At 40.9% G+C, this 26,485-nt stretch overlaps 1 protein-coding gene across 2 annotated transcripts in view; it reads right to left on the bottom strand.

Annotated features, from left to right (window-relative positions):
• The window catches only part of GAN (gigaxonin), a 52,452-nt gene that overhangs the window by 17,534 nt on the left and 8,433 nt on the right, over positions 1 to 26,485 (bottom strand). Inside the window, exons 2-5 of one of the 2 annotated variants that reach the window (XM_081107525.1) lie at positions 5,954 to 6,068; positions 3,055 to 3,405; positions 1,161 to 1,378; positions 830 to 951 (exon numbers count right to left, since the gene is read on the bottom strand). In XM_081107525.1, the coding sequence (XP_080963651.1) occupies positions 830 to 951; positions 1,161 to 1,378; positions 3,055 to 3,405; positions 5,954 to 6,068 (806 nt within the window). The remainder of the gene's footprint in view (positions 1 to 829; positions 952 to 1,160; positions 1,379 to 3,054; positions 3,406 to 5,953; positions 6,069 to 26,485) is intronic. The other variant, XM_081107526.1, reaches the window with a different exon arrangement.

Genomic DNA, 26,485 nt, shown 5'->3' with positions numbered 1-26,485 from the left:
TGAGTGTGGATGGGAGAGATGGAAGGGGTCAACCTCAGCGAACGTACCTCAAAGCAATGTACCTCTCCCACACTGCATATCCCATCGCCCGAACGACACCCCCCACTTCTTCTAATGCCACTTCTTCAAAATAGACTCACCCAGGCTGAAAACCGACTACTGGGCATGGGCCACGAAGTTTCAATCGCACTGTACGTGCGCGCCCGCACGTGGTATTTTGTGAAAGAGCCACACTCAAGGGGCCAAAGAACCGCATGTGGCTCACGAGCTACGGTTTGCCGACCACTGAGTTAGGTCATTAAGTAATATACTAAAGTCTGAAAAGTTGCTATGTATTATAATTTGGGGACAACAAGGACTGACAGAAGACACTCTTCTTACCATAGTCTTAAAAGTTAGAAATACATTAAAAATGTCACCACAGAGATAATAAAATTGTCTCTTTAAAAGGCTGTCAGCCCTGGTTGGTGTGGTTCAGCAGTTAGAGCATCAGCTAGTGAAGTGAAGGATCAAAGGGTTGAGGGTTCGAATCTGGGTCAAGGGCATCTACCTCGGATGCAGGTTCGATCCCTGGCCCCAGTTGGGGTATGTGCAGGAGGCAACCAATTGATGTCTCTCTCTTACATTCATGTTTTACTTTCTCTTTCCACCCTCCCGCCCCCACCATCCCTTCTACTCTGTCTAGAAATCAATGGGAAAAATATACTTGGGTGAAGATTAACCAAAAGAAAAAATAAATAAATAAATAAAGGCTGAGTTGTTCTGCACAACCCAGAAATTACACATTACTTGATCATGTGTTTAAGTAAAATTTGCCACAGAACAGTACCTGCTGAGAGCACTCCGTGGTTAATTCTTGGCATGCTTAAAGGGGCCAGTTCAATCCAAAGCTGCCTATTAGGGTCATAAAGAGGGCACATGCAGCGCATTGCTGCTGTTGGTTTCCGTGAACTAAAAAGGGAAATAGATTAGCAGTTAATATGTTTTATGTAGTTCTGCTACAATAACTATGACTAGTTTGCCACTCCAAAAAATGTTTAAACCATTTAGAAAATCTATTGCTATCATGCTTTAGATACTGAAAAATATTATGAATTCTTGTTCACACAGAGATCTTTCTTCCTCTATACCGTTTTCAAACAACACACACCCATACTTACACTCTTTCTTCTCCACCAACGGTCACAATGCACTCTGAGTAGCCCCGGGGTTTGAAATTGGCCAGCATTGCCTCTCCTTGCTGTGGCTGGCTCAGTGGTATATTGCTGCACTCTTTGACAATTTCTCGTACTAATGGTTCATTCAGCATCTGTTCCCGTAAGTAGCTGGAGTCTAATCCTGAAACCCACAGTGCTGACATCACGTCCTTCATGTGGACCTGCAGAAGAGGGTAGAGAGGATGGGGAGGAAAAATGGAGAATGTGATACATAGCTTTTAGAATATGGATTTCCCAACTCATGGAACACTGAAATTGTTGATAGACTATCACAAGGCAAGTTATAAATGCTAGTACTCTGTGAATATGCTTACCAGCCCTGTTCCTTTCTATTTCCCATAGCCTTGATTTTTTAAAAAGTTTGATTTTAAAAAAATCAATTCATATTTATATTTGACGTATCACTGTAAAGTTTCAAGCGGCTTTCTTTACACCTTATAGGGTTCCCATAGCAATAAGAAAACTTGCAAGAACTCTGCTACAATTTGCTTGAATGTGCTGTGAATTAAATCATGTTTATAGAAGTATTATATACAGTAATAGCTTGATACAATATGGTAAACCAGTTAGTGAAAATGTTTCAACATTATTATTATATGAAAAAATTAGAAAAGACAAAGTTTTAAAAAATCCTGAGTACTATATAATTATTTCTTAAGTAATTATTGTTAAACATATCTAACATGTAAATATGAATTATATATTTTTCATGATCCATTATTAAATTTGAACCAAATGATTATAGCATTCTACATACATAAGGTGAAACTCTTTAATGATAGTCTTTCTTGGTTTTGAAATAGTCATTTTAAGGTATACTCTTCTCTACCCTGAGTATTAAAAGGTAACAGTTTTTACAGCATCATGTTCAGATTAACCAAAGGATGAAAAACTGCCTCTTGTTTCCCCAGCAGTCAGTTGACCTTAGCATCCTCATCACTTTCCGGCAAGAAGAGAGTAAGGGAGAAACTACTGATAGTGGACTCAGTGAATGGCACAAGCTGGAAAATGTTCTATCTCCTTTCCTAACTTACCCAACTAATGTGGAAAATAGAGCATCAACTGTATAACTATGCTGAGTCTACAAGCATAGTTTCTGAACACGCTCATAGGCCTACAGAATTTACATAATTATACAATAATCATTAAAACATAAGTCAATGGTTATCAAGAACTTAATAATGCAATTGTACACTTGAAAACTACTCTAAAACCTAATGTAGTTTTCATTGTAAGTATAGTAATTGAAGCTAGCATCTAATTTATAATTACTGGACTTAAAGCCCTGTGATTTTGCTCCCTCCCCCAGTGCAAAAACAATTTGGATCTAAAGTCTGATATTCTTGAAGACCCTTCCTTCCCAGGCTCACTCCCAGAGCCTTCCTATTTGGACCTGCATTATCATGAAAACTTCAGAGTGCTCTCCTGCTTTCTCCCCAGTGGTGTCAGTCACTCCAGGGAGAGCCCACAGCCCTCCCCCTTGTGCCAGAGCTCCCAGTGCCACCCTTGCCCTGCTGCCTGCATCAGAGTTGCTGAAGAGGTTAGCCAATGATTTAGGGTGATGAAAGTGAGTCTGGGACACTGCATTTCAATAATCTCCAGCTTAACCTGGAAATGCATTTTCCCATAAAGAACAACATACAGAGGATATTATGTTCTGAAACACCAACCGCTTTAACGATCCTATGGGAAGATGCTTTACAGAGATCTTTTAGAATGTAACTTTGCAAGTCTTTCACGTTGAAGGAGAAAGACATCGATAATTTGGATTAAAAGTAACTAAATCAATTAAATAAGTAAAAAGGCAAAGTTAGACAACATTATAAACTACAAATACCTTTCTCATTTCTGTATCATGTGCTATCCATCGAATTACTGCCTCAAATACGTATCTTTCATTGCCAACGTTTAGCTTCTCAAGAGAAATCACTTCCTTAAGCTTCTGAGGACTCAGTTCTAGGAATTCTTCTGTGCTGCTGACATCTCGAAAGTGAGTCTCCAGGTATTCCGTGGCAAGGTAATGCACGTGGTGCAGACAGTAGTGAAGTGCAAAGTCACGGATCCCGATGCAGTTCTCAGCAGCAATGCAGCCTTCTAAAAACTCGCAGCACAGAGTCTTAAGATCCGTCAGCAGGAGCAGGTCCGCTGCCTGGACAACATCTTGGATGGTATCTTCATTTAGCCGGATCTGTCAGAATTTCATAAATATTTTACATTTGAATGTATATATTTAAAACCCAAACCACGAATCTATTAGGCTGAACCACATGAAAGCTCCATTTCTGTAGGTCAAAGATGATAAAATATTGGCGATTTCATATGGTTTAACATTGTACTTTTATCCAAGAAGAGTTTGAGTTCCCCAAGGAACCTTTCAATAACATAAGCAGTGGGTGGCTGGTTAACTTTTCCTACCATGTCCCTTGCTTTACCAATGTTAACTACCAATAACTCTTCAAGGTGAGCTGTCCAGTTGGCTTACTTCTATACTCAATTTAGAGAAAAACCTTAAATGATTGAAATGCTTAGGAAATTGAAAGTTCTATATTCTATGGTAAACTGAAGGTGATTTCTTTAAATAGTAGCACCAGGGCTATGGGAAGTGTTGCCTCCAATATATTAAGTTCATGCCTTTGCCAAATGGTATGCAAGCTGAATGTAAGCTGCTTGAAGAAAGGGGCTCCATACTGCCTTAGAAGCCTTGTCTAAACACCAAACACTGTACTCAGCTTGGTAAAACAGATACAATTTGGTCCCAAAGCTACTTTCTGGAAAGAATCCCTTTTATAAGACTTTAATAATAATTTTGAACATTTACTTATCCTTAATTTTCTTAGTTTTCTGACTGATGCTTCTTCCTCCACCCACTTGACAGTTTTTCTATTCAACAGTCAGGCAATGTAAAGAAACAGGCCTCTAAGATGTTGCCATGATCACAAGTGGTCCCAAGAATGGTATTTATCCTCCATTCGGAAATGGGAGGAGAAGGTTCAGAGTACAGAACAGCAAGAAACACTTTACTACATTTTACACATTTGTACCACAGATTTAAAAAAATGTATAATTGCCAACCACCTTGGAAAACAAGCAACAAAAATAGGAAGAAGTGTATGGGGTAAACTACAAGTATGGAGAAATTTCCCGTTTACATAACATTAAATTTAGCCACAAGACAGTGGATAGCTGTAGACTATTCAAACGTAGGCATGTAAACAAAAACAAAAACAAAAAACCCCACTAAATTCTATTTCAGTAAAATTAAACTGCCATATCAGGAGTTTGCTATAACTTACCTTGTAACTATGATTTTAAAACCACAATTAATTTAAATTGGGAACAAAATCTGTAAATAAGGCTTCAGGTTTCAAACCTAAGCCTTAACATGAGTAACCTCTTACTGGCTCATAACTTGTTACAACTGCTGCTGAAACAATTTTACAAGTTAGATAAGAGCCTGGTTTTCTCCAGGATTTTAAGGGCTGCCCTAAAATTAATTTAAATTCATTTATTTTTAACAATCATACAACACATAACCTTACATCTACACACCCACCACCTAGTGTTTAGAGAAACGGAGATAACATCATGAAACTAAACCAAAAACTTCAAAAAAGGATGACAATCACTGAGTTTGACTAGACCAGTGGTCGGCAAACTGCGGCTCGCGAGCCACATGCGGCTCTTTGGCCCCTTGAGGGTGGCTCTTCCACAAAATACCGACTTCTGTGCATAGGCCACGAAGTTTCAATTGCACTGTACATGCGTGCCCGCACATGGTATTTTGTGGAAGAGCCACACTCAAGGGGCCAAAGAGCCGCATGTGGCTCGCGAGCCGCAGTTTGCCAACCACTGGACTAGACAGAATGAATATATTTAGAGAAAGTGAACAGCACACTCAGAATATTTAGAAACATGTAGGAGACACAGCCTTTACAAAAAGGAAAAGTAACGTAAGATGAAGAAGGAATAAAGACAGTCAGGAACAAACTCTCAAAGAATAAAGATACAATGCATTCTCACTAACTTCTTCCTGTTAACAAAAAAATGAGCCCTAATTCACACCTAAGATTTTTCTTAGGAGTCCTCACGCTATACTTTCAATCACATAATAGCAGGCAGGGGTTAGAAGAGGGCAAAGAAAAGAAGTCTAATCACGTATCACTTTCCTCCCCAGGTTTCATTAAACCCCCAGAAACGTAAGTGGGAATAAAGGGAAATCAGAAAGGAAGAATAGGGGTGGTGCAGGGATATTGGTCCTGCTCAGGCAACAGGACCAATCATGAATACAATGCAGGTGCCTGTCATTTGTGAGTCTAGAACTCTTTATTTCTAAATATCCCCCTGCCCAAGGAAGTTCCCATTTCCATGCTATGGAGACAGAATGAGTTCCTCAACAGAATGGGAAAAAAGCAAAATTGGAATTAAGATTTAAAAACAAAAAGTCAGCAGTGAAGGGAGCATCCCACGGTCTTCACATCTCATGCTAGAAGGTGGAGCTCAGGATGTACAATAAAAAACGGGGACTGGGGAAGATCTTGCTCAGTCTGCCTTTCTGTAAAGAGCAGAGCCCCGGAAGAACACAATGGGCGCCATTAACAGGAGCAGAGACCAGGCAAGCACATGGCGACAGAAGATGAAGATGAAGGTTACGTGGTCACAGAATGGATGAAAGGAGACCCTCACCCTGAGCTTGAGAAGCCTCTACTTAGTCTTCCTTCCTTTGTGTCTCATCATACCTGCCCACTGAAGATGTAATCCAGGATCTCTCTCATAACCATTACCGATATCCCTTCAAGTTCAATCTTATAGGTTGATCCATCATCTTTTGGAGGATTATAGTTTAACTTTGTCCTAAGAAAGGAAAAAAAATGTAAAATTTCTATGAAAGAACAAATAGGCATAAATAATTATGCACTAAATATTCTATAAAGTTATGATAATTACCAGTATATGAACCCCACCTAGAAAATTCAGGTTGTTAACTTTAGATTAATATACATATATATAACTTTCAACTCCTAAACATTTGTTCCTGGACTCAAAATGCTACTTCTTAAAAACACACACACCAAACAAACAAACAAACAAGACAACCAGATAAGATCCCTTGAACAAGGATCTCTACTACTTCACCTTGGGAACCTCAGATCTTTCAGCTTATTTTTTCATGTATTTAATTATCCAATTATTTTTTAATAAAGTAACTAGGACCCCACAAACCTACCAACCAAAACAAAAGCTATGTATGATGCTGACAACAACCTGCTTCTAACCAATGTTCCTCTTCACCACTCCATTCTTCTACTTCCGCCATCTGAAGTAACTATTACCCTAAATCCTATGTTCAATTTTCTCTTGTGTTCTTTTTGTATCCATGAAATGTATGTGACACAATATTATTGTATTCATTAAATATATAATATATACATACTTATTATTGTATCCATGAAATATAATATAAACATCCATGAAATATATAATATGTAAATAAATGTATCTACATATAATCTTAAGTTGTTAATTTTATGAGTTTCATGTTGTCTATAATCTTTTGGGGCTTTTTTTTTCATTTAATATTACATTGCTAAGAGTCATTTACATTGCTGCATATCACACTGGTTCTCTGTTCTTTCTACTGTATAATACTCCACTTTCCTGTTGATGGGCATCTGGGCCATTTCCAGGTTTTCAGTATTGTGAACAGTATTGCTAGGACTATTTTCGTACATGTCTTCTTTTGTATTAGGCAAAACAAATTTCCCTTGGTGGTACCTCTGGGAGTAGAATTATGCTAATTATTCTCCAAAGTATAAGATGATAGTAAATGATTCTCCAAAGTAGTTAGAGCAGTTTATAGCTTCATCACGTATGTGTAAGAGAACCTGTGGACCCACAAATTCTACGACACTTGAATCTGTCATACTTCCTAAATTCTGCCAATCTGGTGAGTGAAATATAATCTCTCATTGCATTGTGATCTGCATTTCCCTCACAATCCAGGTGCTGAACATCTCTTCTTATGTTTGTGGTCACATGTATTTCCTCTTCTGTGGAACACACGTTCAGTTCCAATTTCTTCGTCAGTTTTTTACTGAGTACATTGTCTTCCTCATATTGAGGTGGAGAAGTCCTTTATTATATTCTTGATATTAATCTTTTGGCAGACTTGACACTTAATGTGATGAACGATAATTTTTCATGGTCAATGCTTTTTTGTGTCTTGTTTAAGAACTGGTACCTTAGACAAAGTCTAAAAGAAACTCCTAATTTAGCAGAGGAAAGCTGAGACACTGTCTAAATTGCACTTAAGATCCCCCAAAGGATCGGAATTGGTAGTATGAGGAAGCTGTGAATACTAGTAGAAGAGTAAAAGATGAGCTAAAAATAGAAGAATGAATTGACAAAGTCTTAAGAAATAGTTGAATTCCCAGATCCTTCTTCCACATATACACACAACTCTCCTGCACAGTTCAGTAAGGCTCTCCCCAGTTCCAATGGAAGGTAAGTGGTTTATATTCTGAAATATAAAACTGAGGGTGGGTCTCTGGGCAGGGTGATATTAGGCTCATTTGAGGTAGGTGTACCATGCCAAAAACTGAGCTGAGTGTTTACATACTGAATGCTGAGACTATCAGTCTTTTTTCTCATCTCTGCTCCTAAAATGCTGAAAGCCAGACCTATGGCCTCCATGCAAGAAACTGGAAGACTCTTTTGGAGGATCTGATCAGCTCAAAAGGAAAGACTTAAAGATATGGACATAGATCTGCAACTAGAAAACAACCTAGCTTGATCATGCAACAGCAAAACCCACAGTCAATAAACCTAATTTACAGGCTCTGGGCTTCCAATACATTACGGAGCAGCACTTCTGAAACGTCTTCATGTCACACCACTCGTAGAAAATGTAACCTAACTCGGGGGCAGACAGATGAGGCTGTGCACAGGCCAGGGGCGGACAGGGGCCCTGCCTCGCCAGATGCTGCCCAGACACTCCAGGACTGACACCATCATTATCTTCACACACTTGTAACAGTTTTGTTTTGTTTTTTGTTAATCCTCATTTGAGGATATTTTTTACATTGATTTTTAGAGAGTGGAAGGGAGGAGGAAAGACAGAGAGAAAGAAATATCGATGTGAGAGAGACACATCGATTGGTTGCCCCCTGCACACACCCCAACCAGGGTCAGGGATAGAGCCTGCAACCAAGGTACATGCCCTTGATCAGGAATAGAACCCGGGATCCTTCAGTCCTTGGGCCAATGCTCTGTCCACTGAGCCAAAACACTAGGGTTCTAACCTAGATTTTTTTTTATAACCAGCCAGCCTACCAATCAAATGTCAGCAGAGAATAGGCAATTTCAGCTTCACAAGGTCTCAAAACAATTTATCCCCCATGAAACCTTTCTCAGAATGATGTTGGAAAATATGTCCCAACAAACAAGGCAGTGCATCAAGGCAGTACATTTAGTATCCCCTGGATATTAAACAGGGAATAATGAAGGAGGATGTTAGGATAACAGCTATGTACCAGTATAAGGAAGCCAGTCGATTTTGGTGTCAGTAGAAGACCTTGGAAGACCTCAAAGATGAAACTGATGAAATATATAATGACCTGAGGTATAAAGAGGATATTCAGATAACTTTGTTTCCTCCCCATATTTCATATCTGCTATTCCTGCCTCTATAGTTTCTACTGAACTGTTTTACTCAAAAGGTATTTCATTGCCAAAACCGGTTTGGCTCAGTGGATAGAGCGTTGGCTTGCGGACTGAAAGGTCCCAGGTTCAATTCCGGTCAAGGGCATGTACCTGGGTTGTGGGCACATCCCCAGTGGGAGATGTGCAGGAGGCAGCTGATCGATGTTTCTCTCTCGTCGATGTTTCTAACTCTCTATCTCTCTCCCTTCCTCTCTGTAAAAAAAATCAATAAAATATATTTTTTAAAAAAAAGGTATTTTATTGTTTACTTGTTGTACCCTAACTTTATCTATATGCCTAACACTTTCACTAAAAGTGAAGAAAAATTTCAGTCAATTCTTAATCAAGAGATAAAAATAGTATAAGTGGTGTGAATAATACCTAAAACATTAATATTTGGCTCTGAAATGCATCATGTACTATTTTGGCAGCAGATGCATCTTCTAATAATGTTTCACTTAGAATGTCATGATTATATTTTTCAGTCACTGTGCTGGTTATCAACGTATCAATTCTCGGATCCAAATTCACCATTTATTTTAAATATTTTTTTATTGATTTCAGAAAAGAAGGGAGAGGGTAAGAAAGAAACATCAATAATGACAAAGAATCAATGATTGGTTGCCTCTTGCACGCCCCCCACTGGAGATCAAGCCCGCAACCCAGGCATGTGCCCTTGACTAGAATTGAACCTAGGACCCTTAAGTCCTCAGGCTGACACTCTAGTCACTGAGCCAAACCAGTTAGGGCTTTATTTATTTATTTATTTATTTATTTATTTAATCCTTACCTGAGGATATTTTTCCATTGATTTTTAGAGAGAGTGGAAGAGACAGGGAAAGACAGAGAGAAATATCAACGTGAGAGAAACACACCGATTGGTTGCCTTCTGCATGTACCCCAACCAGGACCCAGGCTGGGGAGGAACCTGCAACTGAGGTAGGTGCCCTTGACCAGAATCAAATCCAGGACCCTTCGGTCCACACCGACGCTCTATCCACTGAGCCAAACCGGCTAGGGCCCAAGTTCACCCTTTTTGCAGGCTCTGTGAAAATGGATCTGAGCCTTTAAAAATGATTCTTTTGTCAACTAGCAAGATGTTATGGTTTTCAGTAGAGGGAGCTGGAAGACACTGGAGGAGAAAGAGTTCGGCTTCTGGACTCTGGTACAGCAGCTAGGTAGGCTGCTACAGCATAGCCTGCATTTCAGTGTCAGGCTCCTGCTACAACAGTGGTTCTCAACCTTTCTAATGCCACGACCCTTTAATACAGTTCCTCATGTTGTGGCGACCCCCAATTTCATTGTTACAAATTGAACATAATTAAAGCATAGTGATTAATCACAAAAACAATATGTAATTACATATGTGTTTTCCGATGGTCTTAGGCGACCCCTGTGAAAGGGTCATTCGACCCCCAAAGGGGTCGCGACCCACTGGTTGAGAACCACTGTGCTACAACATAGCCTGCATTTCAGCATCAGGCTCCTCCTACAACATAGCCTGCATTTCAGCGTCAAGCTCCTGCAGTACACAGCTACTTCAGTGTCCAGTGGTTTTCCCCAGAATCTCCTTCAGGCAGTTCAGTGGTGGAGTGTTTCTGGTGAGATACCTCTCCATGAACACATTAGAAGGTAGATTTCAGAGGGCTGGTTTAAATTAAGTCCCACCAGTGTGGCTTCTCTGCCATGCAGTGAGCCATGGCTGTGCCTATCGAAAAAATTCTACATCTCAGCTGGGGATGGTGGCTACCTCTTTTATCAGGGATTCCTGTATTTTTTAGTTTTCTTTATTTGTTAATAGAGGCCCGGTGCACAAAAATTTGTGCACTCGGGGGGCGGGGAGGTCCCTCAGCCCGGCTTGTGCCCTCTCGCAGTCTGGGACCCCTTGGGGGATATCCACTTGCCAGTGGGGAGCAGGCCTAAGCTGCAGTTGGACATCCTTAGCACTGCTGAGGAGGTGGGAGATGCTCCCACCATCACCACTGTGCTGGCAGCCGTCAGCCTGGCTTGTGGCTGAGCAGAGCTCCCCTGTGGGACTGCACTGACAACCAGGGGGCAGCTCCTGCATTGAACATCTGCCCCCTGGTGGTCAGTGTGTGTCACAGTGGCCAGTCATTCCCAGTGGTTCTGCTGTTAGGGTCAATTTGCATATTACCCTTTGATTATATAGGATTAGCCAATCTCTCATTACTCCAATCTCCTATTGTAGTTCATAATTCTTTTTTTTTAATCCTCACCCAAGGATATTTTTCCATTGATTTTTAGAGAGAGGGGAAAGACAGAGAGAAATATCGATGTGAGAGAAACACATCGATTGGTTGCCTCCTGCATGCACCCTGACCAGGGCCCAAGCTGGGAAGCAGCCTGCAACTGAGGTATGTGCCTTTGACTAGAATTAAGCCCAGGACCCTTTGGTCTGTTGGCCGACCCTCTATCCACTGAGCCAAACTGGCTAGGGCAGTCCTTTCCAATATTAGATGGTAAGAGTCACTCAAATCAATCATGAAAGCCCAGCTGGTGTTGCTCAGTGGTTGAGCATTGACTTAAGAACCAGGAGGTTGAGATTCAATTACCAGTCAGGGCACATGCCTGGATTGCAGGCTCAATCCTTGGTAGGGGGCATGCAAGAGGCAAATGATCAATGATTCTCTCTCATCATTGAAGTTTCTATCTCTTTTCCCCTTTCCCTTCCCCTCTGAAATCAATAAAAAAAATTTTTAAAAAAATTTGTGAGTCTTGGTTCATACTTATTGTTATTCATAGTTACTTCCTTCTTTCATTTCTTAGTCACCATGCCTTTCTTATTTAGTAACCTCATAAACTTGTTTTATCCTCCCTTTTTGTCTTCACTTTCCCCCCATCCCTTTAGTTTTTGTTCCATTCTGTTTTACATTTCTTTCCTTCAGTGAATACCCTAATTTTTATATGCTATTTCCCCCCTAATACCTACCAGGTGGCTATCCTTAGCACTCCTCTAGCCCAATACATTCTCTCCATAGCTTTTACCTTGCACATCGTCTCTAGCTCCTCTGCCAAATATAACCGAGAATTCAATGAACTGAGCTGAATGAGTTAATGAATTTTTTTTTAAAGCTAAAGGATTAATAACTGATAGGTTTGTTTCTAAAGTTAGCCCATATATATATATATATATATATAACAGGAGGTATATATGGGCTAACTCTTCTATGTTCTTCCATCTCTGCCCCAGCAGGCTATAGAGTCATATGTAAATAGCACAATATCTTTGTTTTTATTATATGATTGTCAATTTACAAACTCCCTCTTAGAAAATGCAGCAGTCATAAATATCACTTTCAGAATTTCATAACCCTCTTTGAAAAAATGAGAAATAATTAGGAGTATGGTAACATTGGGCCTCAGGTATTGAGATATAAATATCCATGCCTATCACATTCTTCCTCAGTCTTCTGTTTCTAGGACAAGACATTCCCCTCTCTGCCCATTTTCTCATTTGTAAAAAGAAGAGGTAAAATGAGGTGATTTGCGAGCTCTTCCTCCCTGAACATTGCTGGACTAACCTGCTGGAACAGGCTGTGTGCACTTACTACAGAGATTGCTCCGGAGACACATCCTGCTGAGTCCTAGAGGACAGGGTCCACCCAACTCAATCAGTTACCTGGGATTTATGCCTTCTATCGGGCATGCGGTAGAAGTTTATTATTTTCTATTAAAGTTGAACAGAGGTGAAACAAAATCAATTTTCTTTCTTTGACAACACAAAAAAGTGGTTTTGTAAGAAAAAAATTGTCAGCTACTAGCTGGTAATGAAGCTGGTATTATCTGAAGTTTTACACCCATGAATGAGGTCTACAACTTTTGAATAAGTATAACAGAGCCCAAGTTCTGTTGGTTATACATACAGTCCTGTTATTACTGGCTTCTAATTCCTGAAAAAGCTGCATGTGTCTAAATGCCATAACAAACACCCCAGATAATCAGACCTGGTTGTTTTCTTCCAAGAATCACTTTCCAGTGCTTCTCAACCTTCCTAATGCCGCGACCCTTTAATACAGTTCCTCATGTTGTGGTGACCCCCAACCATAAAATTATTTTCGTTGCTACTTCATAACTGCAATTTTGCTATTGTGATGAATAGTAATGTAAATATCTAATGTGCTATATGTGTTTTCCGATGGTCGAAACCCACGGGTTGAGAACCGCTGCTTTAGACAATACTGAATAGGATTTGATGTAACAGTGAACAAAGAATATGTCTAAGCGACTTTTCTTCCTCTCTGATGCAAAAGCTTGTCTGCAATAAAAGCAAGGAAACATAATCAAAGAGTGAAAGAGAATGTAAAGTTCAAGAAGTCAAGGGTGATTTGTAGCATTACTCATACAGTTTCAAATGATTCCTATCACATCAAACTATGTAGCTACCAAGAGCAGGCTCATTGAGATATGTGCAGAGGGGCTTGGGCCCACCACTCTATTTGCCCAGTTAGGCCTAAGTAATAATTTATGTTCCTGTGGGAGTCTACTTTACAGATGCCCCCGCTTCCCTTTGTCTTCATGAGCTCCTAAAAACTGTATCAAAAAAGGATCTTCAGGCCCTAGCTGGTTTGGCTCAGTGGACAGAGTGTCGGCCAATCGGACAGAAGGATTCCGGGTTTGATTCTGGTCAAGGGCACACACCTCGGTTGCATGCTGGATCCCCGGCCCCGGTCACAGTACGTGCAGGCGGCAACCAATAGATGAGTCTCTCTCACGTTGATGTCTCTCTCTCTCCTCCTCCCTCCCAATCTCTCTAAAAATCAATGGAAAAATAGCCTCTGAATTAACAACAATAGAAAAGATCTTCAGGGCAGAGGATTTTTAGGGCAGTGAAATGTCTCCGTATGATACCATAGTGGTGGACACATGCCTTTATAGTACATTTACCCAAATCCATAAAATATACAACACCAAGAATGAACCCTTATGTAATCTATGGACTTTGGGTGAGTGTTGGATCAGTATAGATTTATCAGTTGTAACAAAGCTACTCCTCTTGTGGGGCATGTTGATAATAGGAGAGGCTATGCATGTGAGGGACAGGGGTATATGGGAAATCTCTGTGCCTTCCTTTCAATTTTTCTGTGAACTTTAAACTGTTCTAAAAATAAAGTCTATTTTAAAAGTGTACTTCTTTAGTCCCCATTCAACTTAATAAAATAAAAATTTGTAGGTAATATTTCCATCAACAGATGGCATCCTCTCATGTCAAGGCTTTTTATGGCCTGCTTTTTCCATCGATCTCGCAGTTCCTGCCACCCAAGAACTCCATCTACATGGAAGAAGAGCATTTACACGGCTATGAGACGTGATCGGGGCCCTAGAGGAAGGCCCAAGGAAGCCCCAGGCACATGGTGGGATAAGAACCAGATGTTACAGACTGACTTCTAGGGAAGCTTCCCTTCCATAGCACCTTTACCTACTCAGGGTAACTAATCATTGAGGCTCTCTTCCTACAGGGCCAATCAAAGCCAGGGGAGCAGTGAGGAGAAGGAACCACAAGAAAGCACAGGCATTATGCTAGGTGACCCATCTGTGTCTGTCACCAGCCTAGTGTTGATATACTTTAGATCAGGAGGTGGCCAAGAAAAGGTACAACTGGGGCTACATTCCTCCTATTACAACTCTAGGAGTTGAACTTTATTACAGAGTGGAATTATAATGGAAATTCCATACTATTTATTTTCCTTCATTATTTTTTTTTTATTTTCCTCTATTCATGTCTCTCTGCCTCCAATTCTTTTCACCTAGAGAGATTATGGTTTTCACTTCTTTACCATCAAAACTTTTCCCTCATATACTAGTAGATCCTGGAATGACTCAGAAGTTGAAAGGGTTTTAAGAGTAGCTCCCCAGCCTGGCATCCTAGAATGTTCTGGAGAGCTTTTCCAGATCTGAGTCCAATCCCAGACAAACTAAGTCAGGTTCAGGACTGTGTATATTTAAAAAGTCCCCAGCTAATTCTGATATATTCCCTTCCTCTTGGAATGTTCTCTCCATTTCCCACTCCCCTATTACCTGGTTTAACTCTTCACTGACTTCAGGTGAATGCTCTAATAACACCTCCAAAGAGCAGCCCAGGTGCCACACTATGTAAAATAACACCTATACTCCTTTCCCTGCTTTATTCTTCTTCATAGAATTTATCACCATCTAAGAAACTGCATTTGTTTAATGTCAACATCCAGGAAAACAGGGACTTTGTTTTACTCACTGTTCTATCCCCAATCACTTCTGGCACTGAATAGGCACTTGATAAGTATGTATGGACATGGTAACAGCACACAGCCAGGTTCGGAACCACTGGATTTTAACCCTGCAGTGTCAGTTACTGAAATAAAGTGGCCCTCAAACAAAATGAGCACAACTGTTTAGAATGGCATCAGTAACCAGCAGAACGGCTGTGAGCTGTGAGCTGCCCTACACTGCATCCTGCAGGTTCGTCCACACAAGGGGGAGATGCTTCCCCACAGCACTCAACCCAGGGTGTGTTGTACAGCCAGCAATTCAAGAACTGGATGTCAAATGCTCCACTACTGCAAAGTCACCCAAATGACCGTGATGCACTAGTCCACCTCCGTGCTGAGGCCAACTGGACTCTAAGGTTGGTTGTCGAGGAGGTTTGTAGTCTGTGAATAAACCTAATTATCCAGTGGACCATTTCACTTGCTCCGTTGACTTCTAGTCACCATCACCAGTGCACTGCATGGGAAAATTAGGAATGTAAGTGATGGAAAATTGCAAGGATTAGGAAAGGTTTCTGGAAAATCAAGGGTTTACTGTCCAGGTGTTACCTCACCAACCAACCCTGTGATAATGAAGCTGAAGCAGAGCTGCTTCTCCATAGAGGATGCAGAATCAACTACTCCAATGAGGCCAGGTCCACAGCTTTCCTGGCAATCTCCCTGCCACTGACTATGCAACACAAGAGGATTCATAAAGTCTTCCATTTTCTCTTGATATCACATCATCCACTCTTAAGAACACAGCACTTTGTATTTTGACCAGCTCCAAGTAATCATGTCCAAATACATCAGTATCTGGAAGACATACGAGAACAAAAAGCATATGCTTTGAGAGTCATGTGATTTGAACAAAGGGGCAATTTATCTGAGGGGAGATAATGTTTTCTAAAGAGAGAACATGGAAATGCAAATTACATCTTAAGCAGGGAACAGCTCAAGGAAACTAGAGTTTGTTTTTGTGTTTGGGGGACCGGGAGGAAGGGAGAGGAGGCAAGACACACAGAATATCACAGGAACTGGATATGCACAACTACAAGTGGCGTTAATTACACCTGGCAGCAGCACAGCAATCCCTGGAGGGAAAAGACAAAGTGTGGCCAAACCAATAAAAACCGCAGTGTCCAGGCGCAGTATTAAGTACTGTTCTAGGGATGGACTCAGAAATTGGATCTCAACTAGCTGGTGGTCCCCACCTCTGAGGAACTGGCAAGCCATCACTTCTAACCATGCGTTTCATGTCAGTAAAATGAAATGTTGCAGCTATTTCTAGTAGCATTATGTTCCAGGACCTACTGCCTGTATGTCCCACAGTAATCCTGTTTTCCCAGCCTGCCACAACCTGAAAGCCTATTTCTTTTCCCGCACTGTCTCCACCTTACTAGGAAATGGCACTATTTTCTGCCCAGCTGCTTAAGCCTAAAATTTAGGAGTACAACTAACAAAGCACAAAAGGAATGATTGAGTTACCAAGTGTAAGTGGATGCTAAACCTACCAAGTGAAAGTTGATGAGGAATGGAATACAGGCATGTTTCACTTCATTGCACTTCACCAATATTACCGTTTTTTACAAATTGAAGGTAAGACCATCCACCAGCAAAACAATTATGACTCGTGAACACTCAGATGATGGTTAGCAATTTTTAGAAAAAAATTATTTAATTAAGGCATGCATATTTTTAGACACAATGCTATTGCACACTTTCTAGACTACGGTACAGTGTAAACACAACTTTCTATACACAAGGAAACCAAAAAATCTGTGACTCCCATTACTGAGAATTCACTAAACCTGCACTATCTCTGAGGTATACAATATTCACATAATCTCTAAGTACTGCCCTATAATTTACTTGTTAATTACAAAGAGAAAGTAGTGGATTAACCCAGTGAATACCATCTTTACCCACATGATCAAACTAACATTACCAAAGTTGGGACAAAATAACATCATGGGCCCCAGACATAATGCACTGAGGGGGACGCAATGTCCTCCTGTGTGAGTCTTACCAAAAATGCATCCATAACCTCAATCTAATTGTAAGAAATCAAACAAACCCAAGTTGAGGGACATTCTACAAAATAACTGACCAGTATTCACCAGTGCCAAGGCCATGAAAGACCCAGGAAGGCTGACCAACTGTCATAGACTAAGGAAACCAAGGGACATGACAAGTAAATCATTGTAAACTTTGAAGCAGGTGCTATGCAAAGTACCAGGGAGTCAAAAAGCTCCCTGGGGAGACCTGGCAGAGAAGGCTTCACAGAGGTGCACCTGATCTGGGTCTAGCTGAGTATTTTACAGGCTTATTTACAGCATTTACAGCATACCAAGAAGGGGGACAGCTAAGGCTTAGAAGTAAAGAGCTGTATATTCAATGAATGACAGGCACAAGTCCTTTAGGAAGACAGGAAGGGAAAACAGAGATAAGATATATGGGAGAAGGGAGTGGAGAGGGGCCGGCTCCTGGAGGACCTGCACACCACAGAAATGATTTTGGATTTCAGCTTGAGGGAAATGGAGCTGCTCAGGATGAGTTTTAGTGTTTTAAAAATATTTTTATTTTGTGCCTGCCTGGCATGGCTCAGTGATTGAGCATTGACTTATGAACCAGAAAATCACAGTTCAATTCCTGGTCAGGGCATATGCCCGGGCTGTGGGCTCAGTCCACAGTGTGGGACATGCAGGAGGCAACTGATCAGTGATTCTCTCTCATCATTGATGTTTCTTTCTCTCCCTCTCCCTTCCTCTCTGAAATCAACAAAATATTTAAAAAAAATAAAAATATTTTTCCCCAGAATGTCCTTTCTCTGCTCTGGGATCCAATCTAGGGTTCCAAACTACCTTTAGCTGTTGTGTCTTTATGGTGTGATCTTTCTTTAATCTTCCTTCATCTTTCACTTCAAAGACCTTGACACTTTGTTGAATACTGGTCAATTATTTAGTCCCTCAACTTGGGTTTGTTAATAACTTATGATGACACTGAGCTGATGCATTTTTGGCAGAAACAATATTGAAGTGTTGTCATGCCCTCCTCCACATCATATCAGGGAGAACATGATGTCAATATGCATTATTACTGGTGATGTTAAACTCAGCCACTTGGCTATGGTGATGTCTGTTGGGTTTCTTCACTACAAAGTGAAATCTATGATTTCCCCCTTTGTTACAAATAAATAGTATATTGAAGGAGATAATTTGAGAATATACAAATGTCCTTTTTCTCCTCACATTCTGGCCCCCTAATTTTAGTATCCACTGGTGGATCCTGTCTACAGTTATTACTATGGTGTGCAAAGGATGATTTTCTGTTCTCTTATTCCTTCTACATTTATTAATTGAAATTCATCTGTAAGAGTTGTCTCTTCAACCCCACTTATTTCTTTATTCATCTTTCATTTATTTATCCCTAGATACATGGGTGTTTATTTTATTCTATGGATTATAATGCAATGATATATATATATATATATATATATATATATATATATATATATATATATATATATAAAATTGATTTCAGAGAGGAAGGAAGAGGGAGAGAGAGAGATAAAAACATCAATGATGAGAGAGAATCATTCATTGGCTGCCTCCTGCATGCCCCACATTGGGGATTGAGCCCACAGCCCGGGCATGTGCCCTGATGGGGAATAGAACTGTGGCCTCCTGGTTCATAGGTTGATGCTCAACCACTGAGCCATGATGGCTGAGCTGGAATGTTATTGATACTCATTTTCTAGCTCAAATTATTGCAGGGGTGGCCATTGGGAGTTCTTTAAGATTGGCTTCTATGTTGATCTTCTTTCGAGCACCTCCTTACTTTCTGGCACAAATACTACAGGTTCCTGGTGTATTTCTCCAACCATGTCTCCAAAGACATTAGTTTTAAGCATGATCTAACTACATTCTCGAAACATCACTCGGCAGCAGCAGGGTGGAACTGAGCATGGAGGCAGACCAACCAGTATTATCCTATCATAACTCAGAACTAATAAAAGCTAGAACGTGAGCACTGGCAATGGTGAAGAAGAGACAGATTCCAGAGAGTTGAGAGGTTGAATGATAGGTCTTGGGAACAGTGAGATGCTGAGGAATGGAGGAAGAGGTGACATTCCCAAGGATCCCATGTTTTTCCTAGGGAGCGTGGTAGCATATTACCCTCCTCAGTAAATGAAGAACAACCTTCTTGGGGGCAGAGGGAGCTGGGGCTGACTGAGTTTAGAGTGGTCGTGTAGTGGGCTATCTATAATAATAAAAGGGTAATATGCTAATTAGACCAAACATCCTTCTGGGTGTCATTCCGGAAGAAGCCGGGGCTGGAGCAAAGCAGTCTGGGTCCCAGGCGCCTGCCAGCAGCGGCGACCAGAGGGAAGCAGCCCGGGTCCCGGGTCCCAGGTGCCAGAGGGAAGCCAGTGCCGGCAGCCGGGAGAAGGAAGGCTTAGTCTTGCACGAATTTTCGTGCACAGGGCCTCAAGTTGGAGCTAAAGGCTCGGGAGAGAGGGGGAGGTGGAGGCAGCTTTGGGGTGTATGAGACTGTCATGGAGAGTAGAGGGCGAGGACAGAATCTTGTGCCACACTGAGTCTAGGGACAGATAAGGAGAGTAAAAAAAGCAGACTGTAGGGGAAATGGGTCAAAAGGTCAGAGAAGCCCTGAGAGCCCAAGTGTCAAGAAAAGGACCAAGAATGACAAATATAGTAGAGAGGTCCAGTAAGATAAATTCTTAAAAGTTTTCACTTGATTTGGTGATCATACTTAGCAAAACTTTAAAGAACAGTTTTAATGGAGTGATAAGATAGGAGTCTAAGTACAAAGTGAAGGAAAAAACAAGGTGAGACTGTGGACAAGATAAACATTTCTTTCAAAAATCTTGCTTGCAAAGTGAAGGAAATCATGCACTTAGGAGAGGACACAGAGGCTGCTTGCTTGTAACAGATGCATTTACTCAACATTTGCACATTTCCTATATGCCAGGCACTAGAAAAGACCTAAGCATACTTTTATGCTACAGAAAGGAGCCAGAAGAGAAGGGAAAAAAATAAAAAACACCAGAGAAGGATGAGGATATACGAAAGGACAACATCCTAAAAGAAAAGGGAGAATATGGGTGGGTGAGCTGGGAGGTAGGGTGGGGGGAGGGTCAGGGAGAAGTAGCCCCGACTTCCTGCTCTACAGAAGACTGACATGCAAATCATTACATGACATTTAAACAGCATCAAAGTTTATCTTCAGAGTTAAAGTTTTTAGACCGAAATTTTTAAAATCTAATACTCTAGATCAATGGTGGACAAACTACAACCCACAGTCTGTTTTTGTATGACCTTTGAGCTAAAAATGGTTTTTATATTTGTAAAAGGTTTTTAAAACCAAAACAAAGAATGTGTGATGGAGACCACATGAGGCCTGGAAAGCTTAAAATATGTCTGACTCTTTACTGAACAAATTTGCCAAACCCTGCTCTAAATGTTTCTACAATGGCAAACACACATTTTAAAATCCAGCCCAACAGATGTGCAAAATAACAACTTTGAGAAACCACTTGCAAAAGTGACAAGGCAGTGGTGAGAGATCTGAGAAAAAACATCAGATACACACTGCAAATTCCAGATTTTCTACTCAGATATGATTTTTCAGATGCCACTCATCTTATAACCTTTATATGATAATGTGTCTTTCTAGACAATAATCTGATTTCTTATAATGAGAAGAAGCCTGTTTCTATCTTCAAAAACAGAGGTACCTGGGACACAGACCCCAAAATCGGTTTCCTGGCACCCACAAAAATACAAAGAAAATATACCCAAAGTTTTTTTCTGATTTGTTTCAGAAGAAAAGAGAACTGGAAATTAAAATGTCAAATCAGGGAATGATGAAGCAAATTATATGGAACAGCAATATGATGTAATAACAAAGAGCTATTAAAAATGATTATGGGCATTACATTGAGATACAAGAGGGATATGAAATGACTTCAAGTGAAAACATAATGTGTATATAGATCACAACTCTAACAATATATTAAGTACACTGTTCAGAACCAGAATTAATTTTGGGTGACATAAATAATTGAACTCTCCTGTGATTTCCCATAAATTTTTTTTGGTAAAAAAATAGATGCTTAAAATTTAAATCTAGTTCTTGTAATTTTTATAGTAAAGCAGTCTATAAATTTTATGTCTTGAAAGACAAGGTCTGAAAATGCATGTTAAAAATTTTAAGATGAGTTCAAAGACAGAATCATGATGCAGCAACTTGTGAAGCAGAAAATTCTTCTAGAATGAAACAAGCCTGGTTCCTTGTTCTGGTCACACCCTGACCTTTTAGAAATAGACATAAAAGAAAGATATTCATGCCTCGACCTGTCACACAGTTCCAGCTTTTTTACTTAGGTATGATTTTTCAGAGGCTATAAGGAGGCTCCTTCTAGAACAGGGGTGGGCAAACTTTTTGACTCGAGGGCCACAATGGGTTCTTAAACTGGACTGGAGGGCCGGAACAAAAGCATGGATGGAGTGTTTGTGTGAACTAATATAAATTCAAAGTAAACATCATTACATAAAAGGGTACTGTCTTTTTTTTCAATAGTTTTATTCATTTCAAACGGGCCGGATCCGGCCCGCGGGCCGTAGTTTGCTCACGGCTGTTCTAGAACCTTAGACCCCATGCAAAGGATCATCTCTAAGCCCCTTTTATTTGGGGGCACTCTTATAAGTCTTCTAATGAAAAACTGGCTGATCTGGCTCTTTTTGCTGCTCTATACAAATGGCACGAAATACTACAGAAGTTGTGTATTTCAGAAGTAGGTCCATATTTCTACGCATTTTCCATTCTCTCTTTCCCAATGTAGAGAGTTATAAGAAAGGTTCAGGCCCTTTCACAGGCAGAGGAAGTAGAGCTCCTGAATAAATTCACAGAGAAAGTAAGAATTTATATGAGTTTTTGTTGTCTTTGAATTTATCCTTTCAAAGCAGCTCAAATCAAAGTATTAAGTGAAGGTTAAGAAACTATCTCTGTTTCTTTTTTAAAAAGGAGAGGTGAGAGTAGGGAAAATAAAACCCCAAAATGGGGGGAGAGGGAGAACAAAAACTACAGCTGAAGCACACCCCTTTCAGTTCCCTTTAATAAATGAGAGCAGCTCCTGCTTCAGCCTCACGTTAGCATTTTTAAACTCAATCTTAAAACCACCTTTTTGCTTCTGGCACTCCTTAATTTATAATCTACTGTCATAAACTTCTCCAAACAACCTGAAGCTGGAAAGTGCCTTCCAAAGTGTTGTCAAGGGAATGAATGCTTCTCAATGAATTCTTTAGTCGTGTTGTAACAAAAGCTCTCTCACTGGAGCTACTACTTCTGAATACAGAATTTGGTCCCTTCTTCTCCCGGTTTCTTGGCACCAGAAATGGACTTCGTTGGAGCTGACTGTACCATCTAAAATAGCCCCAAAGTGAACCCTCTCTTGTTAGATGGGTTATTTTGTCCCTCTCCCCCAGTCCTCAATACATATTCAGCTACTAAAATGTTATAGCAAAAAGACTGATCCTATTTAGAAGCAGTGTGCATAAAGCATCCTGAACTCTGATCTTATACTTCATCAGTACTTGCAAAAGGCAGTCAACTCAACTCTCTTATGTACAGAATTTCACTAATGGATTTGGTGCCTCTGGCCCTGAGATAAAAAGATGGGCTTTAAAAGCATCCAGGCCATCTGTCTGTTCTATTTCTCCTCCCTGAATAGAAGTCTGATCACTAAGGCACACTGAAGGTACACAAACCACTCAAGGAGCCTGTGGGAGGGAGTGATTGTTTCACAGAATTGGACCAATGTGACAAAGGAAGGGATATTGGAGCAAGGTCCTGAAGGATGAATACAAATTGATATGCCAGAAAAGAACAGGAGGTCAAGAAAGGCAGAGAGAAGAAGAACGTGCAAAAACAAACACACATATTCACAGATACATGAAGTACTGCATCGAATTTTCAAGAACTAGAAGAGTGTAATTAAGGTGTTTATATAGCAATTGTCACCTCAAATTTAACACATCAAAGACAGATTATCTTCCTCACTTTCCTTAAGCAGCCAAGTTCAAAACCTGTTATCTCTTCCTTCTTCCTCATATGCAAATAGCAGACAGCTGCTTTCTTCCCTAACCCCAGACATCAGCCATTGGACTTTGCCATGCTCTGCTAATCTGAATTAACAACTCCAGTCTCATCTCCTCCCAGTCCTGAGAACAAAAAAGTTACCTTCTTAAAATAGAGCTCCATTCACTTTTGTTTAATAACTGAATAAAAATCTAAGTTAACTCAGCACTCTAGAACAGCAGTCGCCAACCTTTTGGACCTCATGGACCATAAGTGGTCCGTGGACCACCGGTTGGCGACCACTGCTCTAGAATACTGTTCTTACCTGCCCGCCCATACACACTTCCCACGATTCCTGTGCAAGCCTGTAGTGCAGTCCAGTGTACCTACTGCCCTGAGCGCATACACCTATGTTCCTGCACTTACACCTGTGTTCTACCTGAATGATCCTCCTTGCCCTTCTCTTTATCTACCTCCCACCACTTCCTCTTCCTCTCAAGGTCTTGTTCAAACTGTTTCCTCCAGGAAAGCTTATGCAATCACCCAAGTAGTTCTTCCTCCTCAGAACTCCCATAGCTAGAACTATCCATACAATTAAAATAGCTTTTGTTCCATAATTTGTTTTTTCTTCACAATTAAGCTCTAAACTTTAAGAACAGGTTCTGGACTTCACAGAATATCTTTTACACTGTCCCTAGGTTAACACTCCCAGTAAGTGATGATAAGCATTGCTTACTGGTGATAAAGAACTTGGTGTTCCCTTTCTCTCACTGACAAGTCCTACTGTTAACATCTATAATCCAGTCACTTTACTCCAACTCCACTGACAAACCATCATCCAAGGCATCCTGATTTCCTGTCCGAATGACTGCAGTACCCTCCTAATAAGACTACATATTCTGAAAACCCGGAAATACCTACCCATAACCCTTAAAATAAAACTTACACTCTCACGCAGACTAAACTAAGTTGGAAGATTTATATGGGTCCCTTTTCCACATCCCACCAGGTCCCAACACACATTCAGTAACTCGGAAATGTTCCAGCAAAAGCTGAAATCTCACTGGGGAGCACTGTAACCTGAACTCGGGACTCTGGGACCCTGCCCACCCCTCTACTCCTGTTTCATGCCACTCTACCAACTGCTCACCATCCGGTCATGCCTCCCTGTGCCTCCCCCACACCTTCCCAGCCCAGTTCTGTTCCTCCTCCCTTAGATCTTCCTCTGAGGGGTGCTCCCCTCACCCAGTCTACAGCAGCAACCATGCCCACTCCTCACACTTCTGTAACTATACTTCTCCACTGTCTGCCTCCAGAGCAGGATTCCATGCATGCCGAAGCCGTCTGCCCAGTGCACGGCAGTGCCAAACATAACCACTCAAGGAAAGGTTAGTGAATGAACGAGCATATTAGGGAACCTTAATCAAGAAACCTCTGTTCTCTGCTTTTAAAAAGTTGTTTCTATAGCCCTGGCCAGTGTGGCTCATTTGGCTGAGTGGTGTCCCCATCCTGTGCATCGAAAGGTGGCCAGTTTGATTCCCACTCAGGGCACGTGCATACGGCTCGATCCCCAAACTGCAGGAGGCAGCTGATTGACGTTACACTCTCAAATGGATGTTTCTCTCCCTCTCCTCTCCCTGTAAAAATCAATAAAAATATTTTTTAAAGTCATTTCTGTAAATGTGATTCGTTGGGGTTACTAATATAGTGGTGAATGATCAGATAAATAATTTAAATACTTTTAGAGTACACTTTAAGAGTGTCTACTCCAAATATAACACTAATCTATTCTTCTTTCCCCCATCATTGAAATTCTGATATGACTACGTAACACTAGGATATGCAGTATTGAAAGATTGAGTGAACATCAAAAATAATTTAAAAACCGTTGGTTTTATATTTATTTCCTTTCCTAGCCCCATAGAGGCAGAAGAAATAAGCTCAGTGATTTAGGTCTCCACGGCCTCAGTTCTGACACTGTTGGTAGGAGACCACTGAATACTCATTCAAATGGCAGCCAGCACACAGGCAGGAAAATGAAGTCATAACTCTCCGCAAACTACTGAAATGTAAACTCCTCGTCTGTCTCTTGTCACTACTGTCTCTCTAGCACCTACTGCTGCTGATACTGAGTATCTCTTGTGTATTTGTTGAATGAATGAAAACCTATAATCAAGCCCCCAGTCAACATTAGGTACATAAGGTATCTCAGACAATGCCAAGTCTTGAACTGTAATTTATTAATGGTAAGCACGTTCCCACGAGCAGTGATGACATTTCTAAAGAGTGCAGTAACAGCTGGGACAGTGGGGAATGTTTTCATAAACCCCTTTCCCATGATCGGAGAGAAGAGGGTAAACAAAGGAAGCAGACAACTACTCTGTTCCTGCCCCACTACAGGCGTGATAAAAAAAATGAGAATTTCCCTCCCTCCCTGCCAACAGGGATTATAATTTCCAAGCAGGGGACAGAGTAGGTGGCTCTGCTCACCCAGGCCAGGCAGGAAAATAAAGAAGCAAGCAAGCAAACAAACAAACAAACCACACCCAAAGGGAAGCTCCTAATCTGCTAAGGTAAGTCTGCACTTCCCATGCTAGCTTTGGTGTAGGGCAGGGGTGGGCAAACTTTTTGACTTGAGGGCCACAATGGGTTCTTAAACTGGACCGCAGGGCCGGAACAAAAGCATGGATGGAGTGTTTGTGTGAACTAATATAAATTCAAAGTAAACATCATTACATAAAAGGGTATGGTCGTTTTTTTAAATAGTTTTATTCATTTCAAACGGGCCGGATCCGGCCCGCGGGCCGTAGTTTGCCCACGGCTGGTGTAGGGGGAAAGCTGGATGTTGGTGGGAAACTTCTTTTTCCAATCGAATGAAAGGCTATGCAAGAAGACACGGGTCCTGCTGGCCTTCAATTCCACCCCTGAAGTAGAAGTGGGCAATGGGAAGGGGAGAATGGAAACAATTATCAATGAACTTTCTAAGGATTCTCACCACTCTTCATCATCCTACTTTCCTCAAACTTCTGGCTACTCCCTGTGGAAGAATGTGCTCTACATGCTAGAAGAGACTCTAACCAACCACATATCACATCCTAAATGTGAGGTTCCCTCCAATTCAGGGATTGATTGAAATAAAACTATGTTTCACAATATTTCTGCTCGCCTTACCATGTTAAGATAAAAATCACAAGCATCAAATGGTTTTTAAAATCATTCCTAAAAAGA

The sequence above is a fragment of the Myotis nattereri genome, assembly GCF_964212035.1.
Source record: "Myotis nattereri genome assembly, chromosome: 15".
NCBI classification, from domain to species: domain Eukaryota; kingdom Metazoa; phylum Chordata; class Mammalia; order Chiroptera; family Vespertilionidae; genus Myotis; species Myotis nattereri.
Note: the sequence above shows the minus strand (reverse complement) of the source record. Positions and strands in the feature narration are given on the sequence as shown.